At 46.0% G+C, this 26,547-nt stretch overlaps 1 protein-coding gene across 2 annotated transcripts; it reads right to left on the reverse strand.

Moving 5' to 3' along the window:
* TFAP4 (transcription factor AP-4) lies at positions 1 to 26,507 on the reverse strand. Of its 2 annotated transcripts, XM_066576484.1 has the most exons (7): positions 26,198 to 26,507; positions 15,099 to 15,264; positions 9,187 to 9,285; positions 8,120 to 8,290; positions 7,551 to 7,679; positions 7,045 to 7,203; positions 1 to 5,313 (listed from the first exon to the last, which is right to left on the reverse strand). In XM_066576484.1, exons 1-7 carry the CDS (start codon positions 26,284 to 26,286, stop codon positions 5,140 to 5,142), a joined length of 987 nt encoding a protein of 328 aa, XP_066432581.1. In that variant the 5' UTR covers positions 26,287 to 26,507; the 3' UTR covers positions 1 to 5,139. The 2 variants fall into 2 exon arrangements, with proteins under 2 accessions (XP_066432581.1, XP_066432582.1); XM_066576485.1 differs by lacking the exon at positions 7,551 to 7,679.
* Between the last annotated feature and the right edge of the window lie 40 nt (positions 26,508 to 26,547).

Raw genomic sequence — 26,547 nt, forward strand, 5'->3', positions numbered from 1 at the left:
TTTCTAAAAAAACAAAGTACAAACATTTTTATTTTGTTTCTTTACAAAGGCCGCGATGCCTTGCAGGGTTTTTATGTCACTTTCTTAACAAAATATAAAATAGCTTTTTTTCCCTCAAAACACAAGAGCTGAAATGGTAAAAAAAAAAAAAAAATTATAGGAAGATCAATCATAAGGTGAAGAGGGGGGAGGAGTGTTGGGAATGGGTGGGGCCAAGTCTTAAAGATGCGGCATCCTTCCATTTCCTATGCTGAAAAGTAACAATGTAACTTACTGCGGTGAAGAGTTTACCTTACCTATACAAAAAGGGTTGTCAAAATTGGGTGTAAAATTGATTACATGGCAAATAATGTTCCATCACGTATTAGAAAACATTTTACGTGTTTTTATATAATATTATAAGAATTCAATTAATGGGCCTTGATCAATAGAGGGTAAAATGTGGCAATCACCACAAGGTTACTAAGAGACATATGCCCATGTGTAGCCGCCTTAGGCTGTGTTCGTGGTGAACGAAGCCATAGGCCCCTTTTAACCTGATTGAGTCCAGGGGGTTGCGAATCAAATGAACGGCCAAGCGGGCTGCTCTAGTACTCCTGCCCACCCTGGCTGCAGCACACACAGGGGTATTCTCATCTCAGCTAGGATAGGCCAAGGTGGGAACACCCATTACGAGTCAGTGCCAGCACTCTTACCACCGTAAGTCACAATAGGTTAGTTTATTCAGCGGCCATTGAGGAGGGAGGAGTCAGCGGTCTACCTAACATATAGCATCATTACTGGCAGAATTATACCTAGCAGACAAAGAAAAATTACATTTAAGTGCTTATGATCAGAGAATTATAAAAAACAAACAAAAAAATAAAAAACACACACATTGGTAACAAGTAAACAGTGGAGGAATCAGTTAGGGCCCGCACCTCCACGTACAGAAGCATCAGATTTCTAACCACCCTGGCATCTGCAGTCTGCATTAAAACACACTGGCACAAGTTGACTGCTAGACCCGATGGGCTTGGCTCAGTCAAGAGGGCTCACTACAAGTCTACCTTACTGCCTGGTCATAGTGAAGCATCAATCCTATTCATTAAGCCAGGGTTGGTTGATGTCGCATACCTTAGCAGGGCCACTATATGTGGCCACCATGTCTAGACAAAAGGTATACTTTAAAGTATTGTCATCCCTTAAAATGATCCAAGTCTGTGAAGAGTGCTAGGTTAAGAGATTCTTTGTCAGCCTGCTTAGCTACTGACACCCCTCTTATAAAAAGGGGTCGTACCAGAATCACAAGTTATTAATTATTCATAGGATATGGGAGAACTTGCCGAATGATCCAGATAACGGGTGTCCCATGTCCCCCTCTGCCCGTCACTGAAGTGGTCACTTTACTAGCCCCTCCCCCCTACCAAGGGACGCAGTAAGGAGGATGGAGGACACGGGACTCCCATCCTCTGATTGGTGGAGGTCCAACCGCTGAGACCCCCACCGATCCAGTTATCCCTCTCCTGTGGGTGGGGAATAACTGGTGATTCTGGTACAAACCCTTTAATGAAAAGGTTGCCACATTTTCATAGCAATCCAATACTTTCCCCTCTGCTGCAAACGATGCAGGTCAGTCCCTCCTCATGTGTTACAGCATAGCCCTTTAGGAGTATCCTTTATCTACAAGCAATGGAGGAAGCAATTCTGGGGGTTTTAGGAGGTGTTTTCCACCTAAATATACTTTTACAATAAGCATGACACAGCTGCACATGCAAAGTACACGCATGTGAATAATCCCAGTGAACTTAATGGGTTTCGTTTTCTGTGTAGGGCCCTTTTGAACGGGCCAATATCATTCGGATTCCTGCGATCCAGCTGAAATCGAAATTATTGCTCAGTCTGTGCATGCATTTACACTGAACGGTAATTCATTCGCCATTCAGTTTATACATGCAGAGAAACTGAATGATGATCAGCCCGTGTAAACAGGCAGTCGTTAAGCTAAGTTGCTTGCTTACTGTGCATGGAGGCGGGCAGACGGAATGATTCCCAGCCGCCTCCATTCACTCAGGATGGCCATTCCTGTGTAAAAGCATGGAAATGATCATTGTTGAGACGAGCTGTCAGGCAACCCGTGTAAAAGGGCCCCAAGTTAATGTCCTACGTAATTACAAACTGATTACTAGGGACTCCCAACATTTCTGTCAGGATGGGATTCCATGCCTCATTTACTGCATGCCTTTGACACCCTGCCCGCCCGCAGTGGCCAATCTTGCTAGGCTTACAGGCAGGATCGTCCAGCGACTGAATCCCTGCCCATCTGCTGTGGCCAAACGCATGTGATAAATGCTGCATGGAAACCCTACGGAAAAGGTTTACACAATGCATGCCTAGAAACCAGTTTGCCTCATATGACTCAAAGTTGAAGCCATGCCAACCTGCCTTGCGCCATTAATATGGATTTTCTTTGGTCAAGAGTAATGGCTCTTTTACACGGGCCAACAGTCTTTCAAACGACTGCGCAAGCGCCAACATCACCGCCAAGGTAGTCAGCACTGGTGCAGAGCATTTGCGTAGAAAGACTTGTCGCTGGATCGCGGGCTTCTCGCATAGCGCTTCACCTACTATGTAAAGTGCTGAGCGGGGAACGACAAGCCAGCGAGGTTTTTTTTTTAGGCAGACTGAAGTCAGCTTAACAAACCAGGAACAGATGAGCGATTTTTGTGCGCTTACACTGCACGATTATTGCTCAAAATTTTCTCAATTGAACAACTTTTGAATGCTAATCGTTACGTGTAAACGGGCCTTTATTAGGTACTATAACAAGCTGATAGCAGTACAACCTTCGATTATCTACTGGCATCAGGAGGCGCACTCTGCGCATTTTAAAAATGGGGTTGACCCACCTGGACAACCCGTTTCTATACCAGATCAGAGCATAGAGATATAAAGTCCTTATCTACTGGCCAGAGAGCGGCTATAAAGAAAGTTCCCGCTCTGAAGAGTTAGGCTCATCCATATAGAATTTAAAAGAAAAGGGTGCTCACTCATTAGTACGGGTGCTGTATAATACATTTCCATACAGGGGTTGCTGTATAGGAAAGGATTGGCCATTTGCAGTTTTCCTTGGTAATATCAGGGGTTTTAGCAGCCACGATCACGTCCCATGGAGAAGCGGGTTATCGATGATCACAAAAACACGGCCACTTTCTTGCTGAAACAGCGCCACACTTATCCACAGTTTGTGGGTGGTATCACATCCCAGTCCCATTCACTCCAGAGGAGATGAAAGGATACACAAGATGTTATCCATGGACAGGTATGGCTTTTTTTTTTTCTTTTCTTCAAAAGCAAAAAGTCAGGTCTTCCTAATCCTGAACAAACCCTTAGCCAATAGGGAGTAGGTCAATGGTTGGTCCCCTCCATGTATTAGAAATAGCCTCTACAAAGGCATTTTAAAACTGCTTTGACCCCTACAACATATAGCCGCATAATAGTCTGAGTGTCCGTGTTCTGCGTGAAGATTGTTGCACCCCAGTCCCTTAGGCACTACTTGCTTACGGCTGTCTAAATACAGCCTTAGACCAAGTGCACAAGTTGCACCCGAGAGGTTCGGGAACAACTTGTATCACGCAACACACGGACACCGGTCCAATTCACATGGACACAGCGCATGTCCCATTTTTAATCTGCGATGAGGAGTGGTCCGTATGAACAGCACCAGTCTGCATAACCTCATGGGCTAAATGGGGCTGTGTGCAGCCTGTGAATCACAGAGCACATGGCCCCCCAAATACACTAGTATGCAGAAGGCCTTCGTTTACAAGGAACTAGTAAAACCTCAAAACAAAGTAAACTTGTAGGAGCCGGATTGATTGTAGGTGAAGGATACCCCTCAGAGGAGATCTGCATGCCAACAATGAATATTAGCTTTAAAGTTTGCTTAACGTCTCACCGCTGCTTTACACTCGGACCATTGCAATCTCTTGAAATTGACAATAAAAGTCAATATTTTTTACCTCTTTTCTGATAACTTTGAACCATTTGGTATAGCTCAGCATTGCATTTGGCCAGTATATGCAGTAAAGCAACATTGTGTAATATCATAAGATCGCAACTATGCATAATGCCAGTATAAACCCAACTTTGATCCTAGGTTTAATTCTCTAAACTATTTACAGATTCCAAACCAACCCCGACTTCAGAGCAGATGTATGTTAACATGGAAAAAAAAAAAATATTGAAGGCCACAGCAGCAAACGGAAAAGTAAATGAAAAATACAGAAGCCAGAATGTAGTGCTAAGACTTTGCATATAGCTAAAAACTTGGGGTCCCTAAGACTTTATGAAAGTTATCATACATTTTAGAATGCAAGATCCTAAAGAAATCTGTTCTCTAGAGTGCCACCATGTGGCAAAAAAGAAAATAAGGCCTGCACAGCATTTTGTCCTTTAGGCAGCTAGAATTGTAGTAGACAAAATATCACGTAAATGGACATTGATAACTCAAGAAGTTGGGCTAAGCTATATCCAGAACACTGCCACAACCTGCCTCTTGGAGATAAAGTTTCCTTTAAGCGATGGGTGTTAAATATAGGAATATTATACACAGACAGGTCTATAAAATATAGAAGTATAAAATGTATCTATAAAGGTATAAAGTGAAGGGTATGGAGTATCCGTTAATACCATACCTACTATCTCCTGGGCAGTAGGACTACGCTTCCTTCTGTTATACCTATATACTGACCAAGAGGGACTTTATTTTCCGAAGTGCAGGCCTACATCCCTTTTGCTGGGAGAGGCATGAAGAAAAAAAAATGTTCAAGGATGTAAGGGGCTGCTGCAAATTTAAGAAACGGGAAAAAGGAAAAAAAAAATATATATATTGTAAGCACCTCTACCACAATGACACTCCTCCTTTTTGTCTTAAAAAGACCGAACAACCCCTTAGTGCTTTTACCCTTTTTTCACCCTCAACAACCTCATTACAGTATCTTTGCGGTCAGCAGTAGACCACCCTATAAAAACTCTACAGATTTGGGAAGAAAGCTGGCAGGGAGCGACCCCCTGACTGTCCTCCCTCAAGTACCCTCACAGTCTCCTCCCCTCCAGTTTCCCCAGTCTCTTGCCCAGTCCTGGGAAGGGTAGTAGATGTCAGGGGTCCTCCATTACATCATCCTTGTTTTGATCTGCCTCGCTTTCATCACATTCTGTGTCCGATGCGGTGTCTGAGTCTTCACACGGGCGTGCAGCGTTCACGATGACTGCCCTTCGCTGCTCGTCTTCCTGCAGCTGTTTGTCTCGTGTGCCCTCTATGTGCTGTATGGCCTAGTGGAAACAGGTAGAAGCAGGGAGGTAAATAGGTGGCAAGAAAGACCAGGAAGTTTTGAAGTCCCATATTCAAGACCCTCACCTATTATTACAATGGCTACAAAGTTTGTGTTTCATTCTGGAGGACCTGTAAGATTTGTGTATGACATAGACAGGGTTGATTTCAATGTGCAGGGTTTACGGCTTAATTTCTTCTAAAGAGGTGCTGCAGCGATATGGATCCCCACAGGTTACAGCTGCCCATTTGGGGGGGTAGCAACAGTATAACACTATAGGGGGAAGATTTAGGAAATTAAAATGTGTGACTTTTTAAATTACATTTTTTTTTAAACATTACTTGACCATTAGAGGCCAATTATTCCAAATATTCCAGACCTTTTGGAATTTCTGTGGGCACTACGATTTACGCACACTTTTTCAAAACAGAATTTACCAGTTTAATCCATATTCTAACAGCGGATGATCGCTCATTCATCAAGTGTAAAACACAAGAAAAAGAGTTACAGTAGAACTCCAAAAGTTCAGTCACACCGCTGGTGCAAGGTACTATGCAGTAGCCCAGTTAGGGTCCTGACTCCCCGAGTCCACCGTTGGTCATCAATGCAGAAAAGGAGAAGAACCAGGCAGCATTTATTAAAAATCCTCTTCTTTATTAGAATAGCCTGAGGAGGCAATGCTGCTTGCTTCCTCATGCTATTCTAATAAAGAGGATTTTTAATGAATGCTGCCTGGTTCTTCTCCTTTTCTGCATTGATGACCAACGGTGGACCCGGGGAGTCGGGACCCTAACTGGGCTACTGCATAGTACCTTGCACCAGCGGTGTGACTGAACTTTTGGAGTTCTACTGTAACTCTTTTTCTTGTGTTTTACACTTGATGAAAACCGTTTTCCTGGCCGAAAATAAAGTTTCTCTAAAAATGGATCTTGCCACAATTCTTCATCAAGCACACCAAATAAGCCAATTTTGGGGTCTATGAATTGGTATATTAATGCAAATAACTTCTGACCAAAATGAATACCCACGACCAGATGAAACGCCAACAATCTGCCCCAGGCACATTACATCTCATAGAACCTTAGAGCAACACATTTATGCATAAATTACGCCAGAAACTGGCATAAATTATTACCAGAAATCTATGCCAGCTCCTAGCTGGCATAGATTACTGTGTAGTTATACTAACAGGCTAAGAAGTCTGCGCCATTCTAGGGAAACTGTTTCCACCAGGTTGACCCAAATTGCATATTAGGACAATTAATATACTCAAGGATTGGTAGGCAATTGACAAGGATTGGTAGGCAATTGACAAAGTTTTGCTCGCAGTGGTTCTTAAAAGCATCCTGGGTAAACAAAGATGGCTTATGCACGCTTTGCATTAGTGTACACTGGTAGTCTAAGACTCTACGTGCTGCACTGCCTGGGCAATGCTGCTCACATAGGCCGCATTGGGCAATCAAAGCAAGTTTAGTGCCATAGACCAATGATGTATACTAATGCAGTGTACACGAGATAGTCAGAGAAGCAGTTTGGCGATCTTTGTCCAGAAAACCAGAGAGTCGCTTTGAAGAGGTTTCTGCCATTTAGCAGAACAGGACCGTTTTTTTTAACATTACCCATCTTGTTTGGAAAGCCGTTACATGCTCTTCTGAATCTGTGCTATGCTCTTGCCAACACCATAAAAAGTTTTACATTTGCTGAAACTCCTCCCGCCTTATCTCACACTCACCTGCACAATCGTGTCCAAGTTTTGCCTGGATGTGGACACAGAACTGATTACTGAGGAATGTCCCACAGTCACAACATTGATGTGATGAGAAGGTGGTGGAGCTGGGACTATTACTGTTGGGTGATGAGTAGGCGCCAGGGGCACATGTGGTGCCAGGAGCTGCAGGGACAAGATATAGATTGTTAGCAAACAGGGGTTATCAGAAGGCACATAAACATAGGATTACGGCACGGAACCACCTCACATGTTAAACAGGAAACAATTAACAGGCTTGCAGACTGCATAGGGACTAAGGCTGAGGACACAGGTTCTAGGTGGCCGCATGCAGCCAAACCATGCCCACCCACATGACCAACAGCTGCACAATTTACCAGCAGAATCGTGCGACCACTGATTGCTATGAGTGGGTGTTGTCAGGCCATGTGCAGCCAGCCAGATCAAGTGTTTCCAGCCTATGGAACAGACGAGTGCTCTAATATAGTGGGAAAAAGGATTATCAGTCTCACCTGAGATTGGAGAGGCTGGTCATCCCTGTCCAGTGACTCATTCGATTCTCCCTGCCCTCCCTCTTCCTGGATTTGTTGAGCTATAGCCTTCAACTTTTCAGGGTACATGTGAGCTTCCAGAGCCCGCACCTGCCAGTTATATCAGTCAATTAGAATACTATAGGGAACTGATAACGTAAGCATCAGGGAACTTTAAAAAGGGGCATTTCCATCTTATAACATGATGCCGAGGGTAGCCAGGAAACCAAAATGCAGGAGAATGCAGTGAATGGGACGCTGTGCTAAACCAGCACTACGGACCCTTCATTCTCAGGATCAGTGAGGATCCCCATATATCTGACCCTACAGATCATAAAGTGATGGCGTATCTTTTATAAGATGGGTATACCCCTTCCAGATGCTGTATAACAGGCATGCAGTGTGCCAGTCTATATACTGTGCCAGCCTACACTACCAGCATCACTCTTCCTATAGGAAACTAATGGGCGAGTATTGTTGTATATGCCATTTGCATGCCTCATACAATACCAAGCCTTACAGGTGCTTCAAGTCAAACATTAAGCATTTACCTGCTCCTCAAGCATCATTCTCACAGAACGTTCCTTATCCAGTTGTTGCCTCAATTCGATCATTTCTCTCCTCAAGTCTTCTGCTTTTTCTTCTTCCCATATATCCGGAGAGCCAATGCCCTCATCCTTGTCTTCAGCCCGTCGTCGCTTAGGGGATGAGCCATTGAACTCCTGCAATAGGCAGAGGCCGCTATAATTATAAGTACCAAAGTCTGGATGTAATTCTGAGGCTTCATTCACATGAGCGGATAAAATCGGCGCCATTTTCACGGCCAGCCGATATATGCTACCATCTGATGCTTCGGATCAGACGGGCGATATGCTGCTGCATAAAACCGCCCGGTTGGGCGAAATAGGGCATTTTGGCTCAACGCTTTTACGCCAGCCAGGAAAGAGTTCAGGAACTAGCTTTCCCAGCTGGAATACGGCCGCTGCCAGACTCCTATGGGAGCCTATGACAGCTGCCGGAGAAGGGAGGGAGTTTAGCTGCTCAAGTGTCTGCTAAACTCCCACCCCCTTCTATCCGCCCCTTGACGGCTGTATGCAATGGGAGGGGGCAGGAGCTAGTTGCCAAGCTCCCGCCCCATTACTGGCAGCCAACAATGGGCGGGAGCTTAGTACACTAGCTCCCACCCCCTTCCCAAGAGCCAGCAAAAAGGCTGTTTAGCAGAGCTAAACTGTCTCCCCCGCCTGACGGCAATCTAGGCTCGGCGTATGTGTGCTGGGCCCGTTCCCGCGTTTTTACGGTGCCAACGGGGGCACGTAAAAACACCTATGCTCGTGTGAATAAGCCCTGCTCTGTACAATATATTGCAATATGCACCAAACAACCACAAATTCATTCAACAGCGTTAAAACGCACCCCAGCAAAAATGCTGAAATGCCCTACCCTAAAATAGAGCAGATCGTGTTTGAACGCTCACCTGAGACATTTCATTGAAATCAATGGAGGAGTTTTACAGCGTTTAGCGTGGTGTTTGAAGCGCCACACTAAAATCTGTAAAAACCACCTGTGTAAGGGTGGCCTGAGTTGTATGCATCTATAGCAAGCAATTTGTACACCTTACCTGTATAAACCTTTTAAGCTGGGTATTCTGCTGCAATAGCCTGGTCTTCTCCTGTTCCAGGGAGAATATATAGTCTGCCGTCTGCTGCAGTATTGCTGCCTGTGTAGAGAAGACATTGTACAAAGTTAGAGCACTGGAGACATTTTACCAAAATTTCCATAAGTATATGCCATGACTAAAAGGTGGCCACATACATTAGATATACATCAGCCGAACTCTACTATTCCAATGGGTCGGGATAGTCATCAGATGTCTAATGGAGCCTCCTGACGCTCCCTCGACAGCAGATGTTAGGCAAGATAAGAATCAGGCAGATTTAAATTGTACAATCCTTTGGTTCTGGGGTAATAAGTAGCTGCGCGCACAGTCTGGCAGTGGCTTTCACCCCGTTCTACATTCAGAACACACATACTCAGCCATCTCTGGCAGGCCCACTAAAACTAATGGAGCAGTAGTGTACACAAGTGACCATTGCTCCATTTATTTTTGGACCTGTGATACACCAGTTCTTGTGATTGGTGAGGGCTCCAGTAGTTGGACCTCCACCAGATAATTCTACCCTAGTCATAAGATAGGGCATAAGTTGGTTTCGTGGGACAACCTGTTTAAGCTTGTCATTACACACTAGATAGAGGCCAATTGTTCAACCACCAATCATCTGGTGATTTTTTTGCACAGACTGCAGTCGTTACCATGTTTTACACCTATTAACCCCTTAACGACTGCCCCATCGGGATTCTACATCCTGGCCGGCTGGGCTTTATTCCTAGAGGACGTAGTTTTATGCATCCTCTAGGAATGACAGCCCTGCAGGCTCAGGACATGATAGCTCCATGCTGCCGGTTACCGGAGGTAACGCGATCGCCGGTATTCACCGAATACCGGCGATCGTGTTAAAAGTCAATGCAGAGTTAAAAACAATTAAAGTTTCAGCTCCCCTTACGGATCGGATCCGTAAGGGGAGCTGAGAGTACTCACCCCCGGTCCTCCGCAGCGTCCGGATCCTTAGGTCTTCTTCCCGGTACTGCTGCCAGCGAATTACGTCACGCGCAGAGAGCCGGGAGGCCCGGGAAGTTTAAAAACTCCCTGCCCCCGGCTAGAATGAGTAGCCGAGAGCAGGGAGCTGTCACCGGGAGCCGCTGTATGCGGTTCCCGGTCACATGATCGCTGCTAGATCATGTAAAAAAAAAAAAAAAAAAAAAAAAGATAAAAAGTTTGTTTCATCTCCCCATGAGGGGAGATGAAATTAGGTACCTTAAGCCCCCAGATTTATCCGCGGACCTTGCCCGGCTTTTGCGCATGCGTGCATCGCCAAAATGGCGGAGGCAGGCACAAAAGCCGCAGATTGGCGCGGTAATTTAAAATCTCCCCGCACCTGGCTACTAAATGTAGTCAAGAGCCTGGAGATTTCATGGGCGGCCACAGTACGCGTTTCCCAGTCACGTGATCGCCGTTATCCAATGGATAACGGCGATCACATAAAAGTAAAAAAAAAAAAGCTCAATTTTCACCTCCCATCGCAGATCGGATCCGTGAGGGGAGGTGAAATTACTTAAATAAGGCCACCAGCGAGGTTCCCTGACGGGATCCTTATCCGCGGACCTTCCCCCAGTTTTGGCGCACACGCCCATCGCCAAAATGGCGGACGCAAGCGCAGAAGCTGGGGAGGGCAAGAGAAAATTTTAAATCTCCTTGCTCCTGGCTACTAAAGGTAGACAAGAGCTTAGAGATGTCACGGGGGGGCCGCGGTGAGCGGTCTTCAGTCACGTGATCGCCATTATCCAATGGATAATGGCGATCACGTAAAAGTCAAGACAGTTAAAGTTTGACGCTCCGTTCAGTTTGGGCCCCGTTGTGCATCCAGACAGAAGATTAGGGCCACAATGCATATGTTTCTGAACACGGGACAAATGGGGGTATATATTTTGGGGTGAACGTCTTCATTCCTATGTATGCTGTACAAAAAAAACCTATTTTTAAAATGACATAATTGCCAAAAAAACCAAAAAACGTAATTTTTTCCTTCTGCTTTGCTTCGATTCATTTAAAAACTTGTGGGGTCAAAATACGCAGTACACCGCTAGATGAATGCGTTAAGGGGTCTAGTTTTTAAAATGGGGTCATTTGTGGGGGTTCTCTGTCGTTTTGGTTGCTCACGGGTTCTATAAGTGGGCAATGGGGCCTGAAACACCTTCAACCAAAATGTCTGTTCTGAAAACCACCCGCTGCTCCTTCCAGTTTGGGCCCCATTGTGCATACGGACAGAAGATTCGAGCCACAATGGGTATGTTTCTGAACACGGGACAAACGGGGGTATCCATTTTTGGGTGAAAGCCTCCATTTATATGTCTGCTGTCCAAAAAAAAAAAATGTTTTTAAAGTGACATAATTGCCAAAAAAAACAAAAACACGTAATTTTTTTCCTTCCGCTTTGCTTTGCTTCATTCAAAAACTGTTGGGTCAAAATATGCAGTACACCCCTAGATTAATGCGCTAAGAGGTCTAGTTTCCAAAATGAGGTCATTTGTGAGGGTTCTCTATCGTTTTGGCCGCTCGAGGGGTCTACAAGTGACCAATGGGGCCTAAAACGCCTTCAAGCAAAATGTCTGATCTGAAAGCCACCGGCTGCTCCTTTCAGTTTTGGCCCCGTTGTACATACGGACAGATGATTAGGGCCACAATGGGTATGTTTCTGAACACAGGACAAACGGGGGTATGCATTTTGAGGTGTAAATCCTCGTTTTCATGTGCAGTATAAAAAAAAAATTGTGTTAAAAATTACGTATTTGCAAAAATATGAAATTTTATTTTTTTTACTGTATATTGCATTAATTCCTGAAAAACTGTGGGGTCAAAATACTCCTGACCCCCCCTCAGTGAATACACTAAGGGGTGTAGTTTTTAAAATGGGGTCATTTGTGGAGTTATCTATAATTCTGACACCTATGAGCCTTTACAATCTTGGCTTGGTGCCGGAAAATAAAGCGTTCCTCAAAATGTTGATAAGTAATGTTAAATTTGTACGTCTCCTAAATGGTTAAAAAAAAAAATGAAAGTTTTTCAAACGTGCATTCAGAATAAAGTGAACAGATGAAAATATATATCTGAGCAAAAATTTGTACAGTATGTTTGCACATATTTGAGATATTACAGTTGAAAAAGTGAAAAAAGACAATTTTTTCAAAATTTTCCCATTTTGGGGTTTTTTAATAAATATACACAAATTCTATGGGTCTATTTTTACCACCTAAATGAAGTACAACATGTTGCGAAAAAACAATGTCAGAATCACTTGGATATGTAAAGCCTTCACGGAGTTATGATATGTTAAGTGACGCAGGTCAGATTTCCAAAATTTGGCTCCGTCACTAAAGCGCAAACAGGCTTCGTCACTAAGGGGTTAAACCCTCTATACCAGTGTTCCCCAACTCCAGGGACCGCCAACAGGTCATGTTTTCTGGATTTCCTCAGTATTGCACAGGTGATGTAATTATAGTCAGTACCTCAGACATTGCCACAGGTGTTCTTACTATAGGATATCCTTAAGAGATGACCTGTTGGTGGTCCCTGAGGACTGGAGTTGGGGACCCCTGCCCTAGACCACTTAATAGGTGATAAAATGGGCATTTACAGTAAGGCCTTTCTCACACAGGCAGTTTCTTTTAGCGTTTAAAGCGCTGCGCTAAACGCTGTACAATGCTGCAATTCATTTCAATGGGGCTTATCAGACAAGCATTAAACGCAAGTGGTCTATTCTATTTTTGGGCGTTGAAATAGGCAGAGTTTTCAGCGCTGCTAACAACGTGCCACAGCTTTTTTGGCAGTGTTAAACACACTTTGATCTTTGGGGCAGGCTTGAAATATAAGCCCTACTCCAAAATATAAGCCCTAGCTACACTACATGAAAAAAAGAAAAGGAGAAACAAAAACACCCTCACCTAGCAGGCGTCGTCCAGGTCCCTCCTGAAGCCCTCAGACGTTTCTGCAGGCTTCCATGCAGTGGTCAGCGCCGAGAGAGAGTATCTCTTGCTGTTAACGGAGAATGTAAAACCCCCGCCTCCGGCAAGAGATTGTTCTGATTGTTTTATCGAGCACTGGCCCCGATTGGTTCTCGAGCGACGCAGCTCAGCCAATAACAGCTATTTAATGAATGACCCATCCAATCAGAGCTGGCACTCGATGAACCTATCACAGCCATTCAATGGGGCTTAGCAGACAAGTGTTAAAACGCAGCGTTTTTCAATTCTGTTCTATTTTGGGGCGTTGAATTGAATAGGCAGCCATTCAATGGGGCTAATCAGATTGCTGCATCAAGGGATGGCTCCAATTGGCTGAGTTGCGGCGTTGAATAGGCAGGGTTTTGAAACCCTGTTAACAGCAAGAGATGCTCTGTCGGTGCTGACAACTGCACGGAAGCCTGCAGGAATACCGGAAACCAGCGGGAGGGACACGGAAGGCGCGGATTTACAGAAGGGGGAAAAAAAAAAAAAAAAATTTTAATTCGCGGCATGTTCCATTTTACTGCGTTTTTACGTGGCAGGAGGTCTCCGTTAATATCGTTTTTCCACGATCGCCAGTGAGGACTTTTTTGTTTATCCCCATGGCGTAAAACTGTGGGCGTATCCCGCTCTGTCCATGGGCATGAGCCCTTAATTTAGACACAACGATTATTGCTCAAAAGCCATCTTCTGAGCAATAATCGTTGCATGTAAATGAGCCCGTCTTTCACTTTTCTGCCGAACGCTGAGTTTTAGTTCGGCATGAAATCCATCGTTTAGCAGAACAGCTGAGCAGATGGACCGCACGCAGTTTTCTGCCCGGGGAAGTGCTACTAACATTGTCTCAGCTGTGAGCCCCATGGTAGAACAAAGGGAATTTCTTCCATAAACAGCAGGAGGTCTGCTCTCTGACTACAGCTCCAGGCGGCTCACACACTACTAATTAGTACTAATAGGCATTAGTACTAAGTAGTAGTTTATGCAAAAACGATCACTCAAAAGCCATCTTTGTGTGTAAATACACCTTAACATGTTAGTGTGGAAGCTGCTCGTCTAGTCTCACACAGTACAATATAGATACCATTTTATCAATAACCCTCCACTCACTAGCGATAACAGGATTAGAAAACATTTAGTTTTACTGTATGCTGTAAAGAGTTTATTGTTTGCTTTTTACCAACCTGACCTCTAGTGGCCAATGTGAAAACTGCAATATTTAAGTAAATTTTTTTTTAAACTTAGAAATTCATTAAAGGGGTTGTCCCGCGCCGAAACGGGGGTTTTTTTTTTTTTCCAATAGCCCCCCGTTCGGCGCGAGACAAACCCAATGCAGGGGTTTAAAAAAAAACAAAAAAAAAAAAAAACGGATAGTACTTACCCGAATCCCCGCGCTCCGGTGACTTCTTACTTACCTTGCGAAGATGGCCGCCGGGATCTTCACCCTCAGTGGACCGCAGGTCTTCTGTGCGGTCCATTGCCGATTCCAGCCTCCTGATTGGCTGGAATCGGCACACGTGACGGGGCGGAGCTACGAGGAGCAGCTCTCTGGCACGAGCGGCCCCATTCAGAAGGGAGAAGACCGGACTGCGCAAGCGCGTCTAATCGGGCGATTAGACGCTGAAAATTAGACGGCACCATGGAGACGAGGACGCTAGCAACGGAACAGGTAAGTGAATAACTTCTGTATGGCTCATAATTAATGCACGATGTATATTACAAAGTGCATTAATATGGCCATACAGAAGTGTATACCCCAACTTTGTTTCGTGGGACAACCCCTTTAAAAAGGGAAGAGGGGCAGTCTTTATAAAAAATCCCTTTAAACTGCTCACAAAAATGAAACCTCTATGAAAGGCAAAGATATGAATCTGATCATGTATTGTTTTGTGTACTGGATTCCCCAAAATTACGCACCTTGCTTAGTTTCTCCCCATCTGTGTGGGGAATCAGAGTTTTCAGAGACTGAAAGCCAGCATTGATGCTCTGCATGCGGCGGCGTTCATTGCTATTCGCGATTTCCCGACGTATCCGCCGTTCCTGGTCCCGTTGCGTCTCCGGTGTCAAGGGGATGTTTGCTAGGCTGCAAGACAAAAACACGTACACCCCAACATGATTAGTGGAGAGAAATCAGAAAAAAAAAAAAAAAAGTTATTTTGATACAGTACAGATGCACGCATGCATGTTCCATACAAGCACACATGTCCTTTGTGGAAAACTTTTAGCAAAGGAGGGGTTAAGGTGGGTGTATATCATTCCGCTTCCATAATGTGACCTATTAGGCACCTCCGTGTGTGGCCTCTTACAGGAAGAGGATGGAAGCGGATCTGAGGACCCCCCTTTCATCCCTCCTGTCTGCCTGGAGGGCTCTGTAATAATTTCCAGATGACAATATCAGAAGGGGAATGAAGGCAGCTGACCCCCTCAGGGTAGAATGAGGGAACTCCAGCTTCCTGCCCCCACCAAATCCATCCCCCCCCCCCCCTCATATAGATGGGATTAGTCACAGGACATGATTAACCAGAGGACAAAGCACAGCAGCAAGACACCTCATAGCAATGGGATGTTACAGATGCCTTGCATAAATCCCATGCATAATAATATCTGGCTCCACGGGCAATAAAACTGTTTACACATCCTCCATTACTTCCAGCAGACAAAGCCAGAAGAGCGCTTATAGCGCCACTTGTCAACACCGCGGTGGAAGCAGCCATTTTATGAGCTGAAGCAATAGTCACAGAGATCCGGTACCTTCAAGAGATACAATGTACCTCACATCTATAAACCTTGGTTCAAGCTGGAAAATGGCCATATGCATTAGGGGGCAATACTCATTAGGGCCTCCTCGAAAGCGCTTACGGGCCACTAGTAGGGGGCGTTTTTGGTGAAGTTATGCTTTAGGCTGGGTTCCCATGGGACGTATTCTCGGTGGAAATCTTGCGGTTTTGCTGCAGCAAAAAAAACCGCGCAATTTCGGCAGGGAAAGTGCAGCTTCAAAACCCGTGGCACTTAGCCACGGGTTTTGGAGCGGCTTGGCCGCATTATGCTTTTCCGTTGCGGACGGCTCCTCCATAGAGAGGAGCGCGGCCGCAACGGAAAGAAAAAATAAATTTAAAAAACATGCTGTGATCAGGGAATCCATGCTGGCTTTGCCACGACGGATTGGTCGCCCAGTGTGGACGAGATTTTTGACAAAACTTGTCTACATGGCTGGCCAATACCAGGATTAGCGGCTGCGGGTGGATTTGCCGCAGTGAAATTCCACATGGAATTTCCGTGGCAAATCCGCACTGTCTGAACCCAGCCTTTATCTTACAAGTCAGAATCCGTGACAACATATTAAGCAAGCTCTCAGTAGTGGTGGTTATGAGAACAAAAGCATTCAACCATAGAGGAGTTATCCAGCTGTGAACTACTGATGGCCTATCCTTAGCATAGGTCATCAATAGTAGATCAGTGAGTCTGCGGGATCCTTTCCGGTCATCTGTTAGCCAATATGGTGCTGTCACGCACTGAAACGATTATGGCAGAAGTAGACAGCTCCGCTCCCATCGCAGTGGCTGGACTTGGTATTGCACACAAGTCCCATTCCCTGCAGTGGTAACTTGGCCTGTAATACCAAACCTGGCCACTATAGTGGGAATGGAGCTGTCTGCTTCCTGTAGAAATGGGATCAGTGCACCAGCCTGGTGAACAGCAGGGATCCCTGGCCAGAGACTCCTGCTGATCAACTATTGATGACCTATCCTAAGCATAGGCCATCAATAGTTTACAAATGGACAGCCCCTTTAAGGGCAGAACATAAAAGTCCCTACAGCTTTGTATTATAGAGTATAGCGCCGTAATATGGCATTTAAAATAAATAAATTAAAAAAATAAAAAAAAACCCCTATGCCTCGTTATACGATTGAGGGCATACAGGATGTACAAAATAGGCCCATTGACTTCCATAGTCCAGTACAGTTCAGAGTCTTCATGGAGCCATAATAGCCATGTGCTAAACATTAGATACTAATTCTAAGGCCGGCTGTCCACGGGCGATGCGGTATCCCGCAGCAAAGCTCCGCTGCGGCTGCTGCCGCCGCCCGGAGCAGAAGCCGCTGCCGAATCTCTGCCGGTCAGCCCTATCTAATAGATAGGTTGACCGCGGAGAATAGGGGCAAGTCGCAGCATGCTGCGAGTTGCCCGCCGCGAGCAGAGAATCAAAAGGATTCTCCGCTTGTGGACAAGTGCCAGCGCTTTCCATAGCAATTTATTACCGCCGGTGAATACACTGCCGTGGACAGGGGGCCTAAGAACCAACACCATCCATGTGTCGGCCATATTTTTTCCTGTCCATCTCAGGTGTTCACTCCATGGCAGGTAATTTACAAAAACTCTGACCTGGTATCAGTGGTCAGATTTACGCTTTAGCATACATTAATATGTCCACAGCAACCTTTGATGAGGACACCACGGTTGGGTCTGTGCCCACAACTAAACAATTCTTGAAAACAACCTGCTTATTGGGAGGCAATAAAAACCACATTAAAGCCAGACTCCGACGGTAGATAACATTACTGGCCTACCTACACTCCTTCCTTATTGCACCCCCTTATCTCACCAAGTGAAAGAGCTGCATTTATAGCTCAAGGCAGAAAAAGTGGCTCTACATCCAAGCCAGGAAGCAGGACAAGTAGGGCAGCTCCCTGTTCCTCTCCTTTCAGGCAGCCATAAATCCAGTTTTCCATTTGAGATGGATACAAGTCATAGCTAGAAGGCAGAGAAAGAACCCTAATTATGCCTTTCTATACTATGTATTTGTCAGTTCCACCATCTAGATCTAAAAGCATTAATTTATAGAGGAGCTTAGTGATAACCATTATGGCTGCCACCATTGTAGCTCCCAAGAGGATGGACCCGGTAGAAGACCACTGGATGGATCAGTTTTGTCATTTGCAACTCAAGCAGGTGAGGAGGTCTAAAGGTCTTAAGTCCCATTTACACGCAAAGAATCTTTCAAACGATTGAAAGATTGACAGTATTAGTGATCTTTTGCATAAACTGTTAATGGACACTGATGCCAATTAACACTTCAGCAGCTTCATTTGCATGTAAAAGGGCCTCCGGAGCTGTTTGCAGAGCACAGCATGTGGTCTGAGCTCTGCATACAGCCCCTTTGTTCTCACAATGTAATCTCCGACTCCCATGCAAAACACAGTGTGCGGTCCCTGTTAACTCTCTCTGGCTAAACGATGGATTTTAAGCTCACCTTAAAATCATAGGTCAGCCAAAAAGTGAACTATGGCAGCGTTTACACACAAAGATTATCGCTCACATGCCATCGTTTGATAGAGTTTTGAGCGATAATCATTGCGTGTAAATGCACCTTTAAACAGTGTCTCTTGTTGTAAAGGACAAAGCATTGCCATATTTTACATTGTTGTAATATAATCTTAAAGTTAATATACAAGTGTGTAGGCGCCGTTAGCTTCTCCTTGTAGTAACAGGATTGCTGGAGGTTCGAGGAGGACACCTTGCAGCTCAATGTCAGAGGTTTAGAGAGTTCTATTATACTATATAGAAACTACTATATAGAAACTATTATACTATATAGAAACTAGTCGAGTGACATTATGATGGCCACCAGCTAATATCCTCAGTAACCACTGTGTGCCGCATTGACAGCAGCTGGTCGGGTTGGGGGTGACTCAATAAGGAGCTGGTAGGTTGTCTCAGGTATCTGGAGCCGTACTGAGGGCATCCCACAGATGGATCCATAGAGCGAACACAACGATCAAGGAGGTCCAAGAGATGATGAATTTGGTTCAAATCTAGGTAGTTCGGGACCAGGGAAGTCCTTGGAAGTCTTGGTCGTGTTCTTCCAACCACTGTCTGACATTTCTAGCCATGTGACATGTTGCATCGTCTTGGAAGATCCCAACTTCCAGGGAAGGCAGCATGTATGGGGGTATGTGATCTGTAAGGATGGACTCCAAACCAACTGGGTTCAGGCTGCCTTCCACATGGATGAGCGGCCCAGAGAACGCCACAGAGAATTGCCCAGAGGATAGCGCCGCCGCCACCGGCTTGTGTTCTTCCACATCAGTGCATCAGGATTAGTGTAACTAGCGTAATACAATGCACACCTAGATGAGGATATGACCTAAAGGACCTTTTACACGGAAAGATAAGCGTTTAAAGTCACTCAGATAAGCAGAAGTTAAGGATAATATTTCAGCATAAAAGTAGCCAATGAGCGAACAATAAATCATTTGCGTTCCCTTTATTTTATGCAGACAAACGTTATCCTTTGGCCCGTTCACTAATCGCTCAGTCGCTTACATTCGCTGTATACGTGAACGAGCCAACGATGCATCTGCCTGTATAAACTCAGACATCGGTCGGTCAATCGAGCAATACTTTTGTGTACACAGACCAAAGCCAGCGTCACAGGCGTATGCGCATTTGCACATGCAGCAGTTCTGTGGAGCGAACAATCCTTTTTCCGCTCATGCTCCGAATGGCTTTATTTCCTGCACAATTACGCAGCGTTTCACGCATCTCCCAGTGTATTACACGCAACCCCCAATGAACTTCTATGGGGGCGTTTGGTGTGCAAATATGCAGAAAAATATAACATGCGCCAATTCTTATTTGAAATCGAAATGTGTGGGAAAATAAGGAAATCTGAGTTAACCCATTGAATTCAATGGGTTCTATTCGCTTACTATTGCGCGTGCAGAAATACGCCCATGTGACGGCGGCCTAAGGCTAGATAGACAGCTGGTATACCATATCTAACAGAAGACTGATTTGCAAATGTGCTTTGCCAGAGACAGTAGTAATAAGCATCGTAGTATGCCACGAATGTCATTATGGTCTATGAGCTGCAATGGCTGCCGCTATGACCAAGTTCCATCTACATTATGGTCACATGGCTTGCAACTCAGCGACACATTTCTATGCATTCCATAATGGGGCGCAGCACATATACTGTAATGTAATACAGGGTGGGCCACAAAAAAGTATCCCGGCACCATACTTCTCAAAACTGGCTAGGAGAAAATCTGTCTGTTGCCCATAGCAACCAATCACAGTGCAGCTCTTATTTTACCTCAGCAGTATAAGTGAAAGCTGCGCTGTGATTGGTTGCTATGGGCAACACACAGATTTTCTTTTAGCCAGCTTTCAAAAAAAGTGTGGTGCCGGCCTAGTTTTCCATGTCCACCCTGTAGAAGCCCTATATCTAGTAACAGCATGGCATATTGATAGACTCAAGCGTCATGTCCTCCTCAGTGAGACCCAATTAAAATTAATGTAAATATCACTTCAAGTTTACATGCATTTTCAAAGGGTAACTATAATGCCACCCTGGGTTGTACACATCTTATGATCGCTACCCATCGGCAGTCGCCATGTAAGGCCCTATGGCACAGTACAAGACTAAGGCCAAATGTCCACAGACGGATTTGAATTGTGGGGCACCCGCACGAACGAGTCACAGTTCAAGCTGCGTATAGGAAAACATGGGCGCCCACAACTGAATTAAAGCATGCGAGTTTGATTTGCGGACCTTTGGGTGCGGAAATCAAATCGCAGCATGCTTCATTTCAGTGCGATTCCCACATGGACGGCTTCCATTGAAGTCAATGGAAGCTGACCGATCCACGGCAACATTGCGGACGGGCTGCGGATTCCGCAAGAAAGCAGGGAGTTTGAAGGAAGAAGAAAAAAAAAAAAAAAAAAAACACTACTGCACATGTGCGCCAGCGCTTTCGCACACATCTGCAGTACAGAAAAAGAGAACACTCAAACGGGTAAGCAGGGCCCTCAGCCATGGCACGGTCATATTCTGCTGCGGGCTCCCACATGCGGAATCCAACCTCGCCCCTGGACATGAGGGCTTAAAAAGAGTGAAAAAATATTTTTGAGGTTGTTAACAGGTGCAAAGTTGCCAACTAACACAAGCGAATACCGTAGTAGACCCTCAAAGCAGGGAGTTTTTATCCAAATGGTCTCCTTGAAAAAGTGGCCTTGTTACCCATAGCAACCCTCACCGCACAGCTTTTGGTTTGCGTTTAAGAGATGAATCCATGGTTGCTATGGGCAACAGTGCCCGGTTTGATAAATGAGGAAATCATAGGATCAGATTCTCCTACTAAAAAGCGGCATTAAAGCTGAAGCTGGCGCTTCTAGAACTGCCAATTCAAGTCACAGCCATGTATAGCAAGGCTTCTGGAGGTCCTCAGCCCAGTTATATAATGAACAGAGATGAGCGAGCGTACTCGCTAAGGCAAATTACTCAAGCGAGTATTGCCTATTTCGAGTACAAGCCGGCTCGTCTCAAAAGAGTCGGGGGAGAGTGGGGAGGAACGGGGAAAGGATCGCTCGCTCTCTCCCCCACAACTCACCCCTACAGGCACCCGAATCTTTTGAGACGAGCAGGCATGTACTCGAAAAAGACAATGCTCAAGTAATTTGCCTTAGTGAGTACGCTCGCTCATCTCTAATAATGAACTAACTACGGTATATGAGAGGTAGACATTCTGAACTTCCTGTCAGTCATCTCCAGTTTGAAGGGACTCACCTACTTTTAGCCCTATAAATTTAAGGTGATTTCAGACAGAACCAATATTGTAAAAAATAAAATTAAAAATAATTGTTCAAACGAACGGCAGCAAACAATCGTTTGGTCTAAACAATTACAGTTCACTTTTCGTTAGTCATTCATTTTATGCAACCATAAAGTAATCGTTGGCTCATTCACTTATCATTCGGTTTAACCAGCGCTCGTTCAGTCCCTCTCGGTCACTTATACAGCGAATGGGAACGCCTGAACGATTCTCATTTGAATGAGAACAAACAAGCTAGTGATGACGTCACTTGCTCAAACGATAATCAGCTCGTCTAAGGCCTCCTTCCCACGAACGGATTTCCGCCGCGAACCTACTAGCTCAGGGCACACGGTGCGGAATTCCGCACCGTGAAATCTCCCGTCCTCACCCGCAGCATGCTCTATTTGCCGCGGGTGTACGCGCAGACGGCTTCCATTGCAGCTGTAGCACAGCGGAAGATAGCGTGAAAACACTTCCCCGCCTACCGCCACATATGACGCGGCCGGCGTGCCACGTGCCGCGGCAGCCGGGGAAGCGTCATGTGGGACCCAGAGCGCCGGATCCGCTGGTAAGTATGGGGTCTCTGGGGGGGCGCCGTGACGGGCTTCGCAGCGGAATATTCCGAGGCGGAGCAAGTCACGGCCGTGTGCAGCTGGCCTAAAAGTACCCTTAGCCTATTGCTGAAAGCAGCTGACCCACCAGAGTCCTGGGATGTAAGTTTTATACTCTCCTTCCCTGGTACCGGTATCTGGAGCCTGTCGGGAATACATATACAACAGCCGTGAGGTGGAGTGTAAAGAAGCATGAGACATTCAGCCCAATTTACATAGCACTGGCCCATGTTAAGGGTCCCTTTAGGCGGGCCCATCATTTCGTCTAAATGCACTCACGACTGAACAAATTTGTTTGCCGTTTTAGTTTCAGCAGCCATAAATACCGAAAGACTAATCGACCCGTGTCAGGCAGTCTAGAAACCACTGCCTGTTTACTGTGAATAGAGACAAGCAGGCCGGAATGATCCCTGGCCTACTGCACCTCTAGTCACTCGGCGATCCGTATTCCTATGTAAAAACGCAGGAACAATCATTGCTGAGACGACCTGTCAGGCATGGGCACCCAACAAGTTGTCCTGTGTAAAAGCACCCTAGGGGCTCATTTGCACAACTGTATTTTGGGTCTGTGTGCTGTCTAAGCCTACAACAGACTAGACTTTGACCCCCTAATCGTCGATGTGCCAATTTGGCCAGATTTTTATTTATGGCCGCCTGCACACGGGCAGAAATCCCGCGGCGGGATTTCCACCACTGAAGCCTGCATAGGAGTGCATTTCACTACGCACTCCTATGCAGACAGCCGCGGTTTGGCCGCGCGGCAAACAAACTGCGGCATGTCATATTTCTGTGCGGGGCTCGCAGAGCCTCGCACAAAAACGTCACTCACCCGGCCGCCGGCTCCGGTCTGCGCATGCCCCGGCTGCCCGTCAGCCGGCACATGAGAGAGCCGGGGCCGCCAGGCGCGGGTGAGTACGCGCTCCTCCCTCCAGGCGCTGGGGTCAGTCACACGGGCATAAGCGCATTAGTCATTGCGTGCATGTATGTTTTACTGTATCTTGCGTGCGCAAATCATATGCATTTCCATGCACACAAAAAAAGACGCAACCATGCTGCCATTCAACGAAATGGGTCATTAGTGAAATTAGTTCAATATGTGCCCTTTCCCTGCATAAATGAGGAAAATAGAGTATGCTGCGTATTTTTTGGCACAAAGCACATGCGCAAAATAAGCTTATACGCAATGGGCTCTATGCACTGCATATTGCACGCAAATTTTCCGTGCGCAATACTCGGCGCAAATACATTTGTACGAAACCGGCCTTAATGTCACTGTTGATTTCAGTCTAGCGTTAACGCGGTTTTCCAGGACTACGATACTGATGCTGCATACATGATGGGCCAGAGAAGTTATGGCCACTTCAACAAATGATTACCTGGGGTGCCAGGAGCTGACCCCCCAAAAGACACCGAGGACAGCTCATTGCTACCCTGAGTAAGGCTGGGTTCACACAGGACGGATTTCCAGCGGAATTCTTGCAGATTGGCCGCACCGGAAATCCACGAGAATTCTGTTGGAAATCCGCAGATGCATTTTTTGCTCCTAAAAACTTTATTTAAAAAAAATTTTAAAAACACACGACATCTCACTTATTAAATAGGCATTGATTTTTTTTATGTTCACATCTTTTGCATTCCTTTTCCCCCATAAGTAGTAACGCCAGGACACAAGAAATAAAATATATACAAAGTCAGCAAAAAGCCCGGATGAACCCCATTAATAAAATGCTGGGTGTGCATCCAACTCAAAACTAAGTTGTGCCAAGGGAAATAAAAAGGAAAAAGGGGGGGGGGGGGGGGGGGGCTATCCCAAATATTTTGCATGGCGCTTCCAGCCACCCTGGATCCATCACTACCAGAGCAGCATACGAACAGCTGTGGACATATAGATCAACAGGTTTCACAAATGTCATTTTTGGTCCAAACGCCATGTTTCTAAAGTCTTTCAAAATGCAGAAAACTGGCGTAAAATCTCCCCCTAAAGTTTGTTTATTGCAAGAGTCTTTATTCCGCCCCATTTTATTCAGCTGAGTAGCAAATGGAGATTAGCTAAAACTTGAAAACTTTATTTAAACGTTGACAAAGCACACGACTACGAGAGGGATGACATAACACACAGCACGTAGTGGTTACACACAGAGCTGCCCTTGGTGCACAGCCGCCTAAAGCAGCAAACACCAGTCACATGACCTGCCCCTGTGCCATGCTTTGTGCTTAGGAGAAAGCGTGGTCAGTCGCAGACTACGTCTCCCGGCGTTCCCTGCACCACCGCACTACATTTCCCGACAGGCTGTGCGCTCCGACACTCCTACTCCAGGCGGGCTGCAGAGTCACGGCCAGGCCTGTCTGCGCTATAGCATGTCTCACAGCCCCCTCAGCGTGGAAACAGGCGGCAAGGTCATGAATGGGGGCCAAAACGGCCTCTAAACCTCGGCTTGTCCTGAACAAGGACCTTAATATGCAGGTCTACCCTCACCCCAGCCATAGTGACAATGATAACACGAGTAGGGCAGCAATATGGAGGGGGCGTGTTACAAGATTAACTCACTTGTTACAGTGCTGGTCTGCAGTCATATATATAGCTACACACATGACCTTGTGGTCAGACACCGGCGACAAAGTCACAAATCAGTGCCAATAATTAACGCGGGGCGTAAAACGAACTTCAAAATAGTTGCCGCTCTATGCCAGTCTGATAAAATTGGCAATTTCTTTACCAACATTCGGTTACGCCTAGCACCATCTTAGCCATCGCCATGGCGAAATAACATCTATATAGTTTCTGATAAGGAAGCGACTACGCTGGAGTCGAAGACAAAACGGTTGCGTCTTTTCCAACTATGAGCCGAGTGAAGTCACCGTTGGCAACCGTCGTCCAATAGCGCGTCCAGAAGTCGCTCACTTATAGACCGCCGTTCTTTTGGCGTACCCCTATCCTAAATAAAAGGATGCGTATAAATGGTAGCATTACGTTAGCGACTATCCCGACGTGCCAACTTGGCCACACGGGCATGATACTGCCAAGACCTCAACTGCTTATGGCGCAAAACGCATCTTGCGTCTATAGGCGGCGCAGCGATTGGTCGTACGACTACGTACCGTTCTTGACCTTGCACCAAGATCTTTTAAAAAAAAAGCCCCCTCCGATAGCCTTCCACTACAACACTATATGACCTTGTGCAGACAGCATGGCATACTAATAGATGCAAGCAGCATGTGACTGGGCAAGCCACGGTGCCATGCTGGCACTTCTAGTCCCCCAGCACTTGGAAGCGTTGCAGTCTAGTGCTGCTTGCCTGTCTCCAGCCCAATTGCATCTGAAATGCTGAGAAATCAGCTGATTGCCCAGGAGGGGGTGTGTTGTGTGCAGCTGGGAAGGGAGCCCACAGATTGTATTTAAATGCCCCCAGTTGCATCCAGAGGGGCAACTAGGAAGGGCATGAAGGGGGTGGCCAGAGGCAGGAGCAGCAGGTTTCCCTGGCAGTGTTTGCATGCTCCCTGAGCTCAGCTCTGCAGCATGGCCGAGGCACCACGTGGGTCTGTTTGCAAGTGACAAACCTTCCCCTGCGCCCTTTAAAAAGCCCTTCTCCCCCACTTCCACCCCATCACCCCCTTCTATACAACCCGGCTGCATTTTTTTTTTTTTTTTAGGGGTGCAATGGACGACCCCGGCAATCTGCAGCCCCTTCTAAAGAACACACAGCTGACCCCCTCCCTCCCCTTCTTGCCTGCAAGGTGATCTAAGAAGATCTGCAGCATGCAAACCCAGCTCCGGCCATGTGCCCCACCAACAGGCATGGGTACCTACCTACACAGACCACCAATGACTTCTTTTTCCGTCTTCCTGAAGTGTTGCAGGGAGGGTACTTTCTGCGCGGGCATCATGAAATACTCCATAGCAATCAGCAGGAGGACCAACCTCCACCCCCCCAAAAAATGTGTCTCCCTCCCACCACCCCCCTAGTAGTAGAGGCAGCTGCTCCCCCTTTTTTTTGCTCTTGCTTTGTGGGATCCCCGATCAACCTTATTGATTAGGTGATGGTGCATGCAGGGGATCAATGGTGTAGTGTGTAGGATGTCCCAGATGATCAGGGGGAGGTGTCTGTCTCTCTCCTTGTGTTCTGCCTCTCAATGTGAGTGTGTGTTTGCAGCTGATGT

Source organism: Eleutherodactylus coqui, chromosome 8, assembly GCF_035609145.1.
Source record: "Eleutherodactylus coqui strain aEleCoq1 chromosome 8, aEleCoq1.hap1, whole genome shotgun sequence".
Taxonomy (NCBI): Eukaryota; Metazoa; Chordata; class Amphibia; order Anura; family Eleutherodactylidae; genus Eleutherodactylus; species Eleutherodactylus coqui.

What these genes read in the sequence shown, in the direction of transcription:
- TFAP4 (XM_066576484.1), bottom strand. Translation starts at nt 26,286, where the DNA reads ATGGAGTATTTCATGATGCCCGCGCAGAAAGTACCCTCCCTGCAACAC. An exon ending in ATGGGGAGAAACTAAGCAAG is followed by an intron (nt 9,286 to 15,098) that starts GTGCGTAATTTT and finishes TTCTCTACACAG; the next exon opens with GCAGCAATACTGCAGCAGAC. An exon ending in AGCTTAAAAGGTTTATACAG is followed by an intron (nt 8,291 to 9,186) that starts GTAAGGTGTACA and finishes TGCCTATTGCAG; the next exon opens with GAGTTCAATGGCTCATCCCC.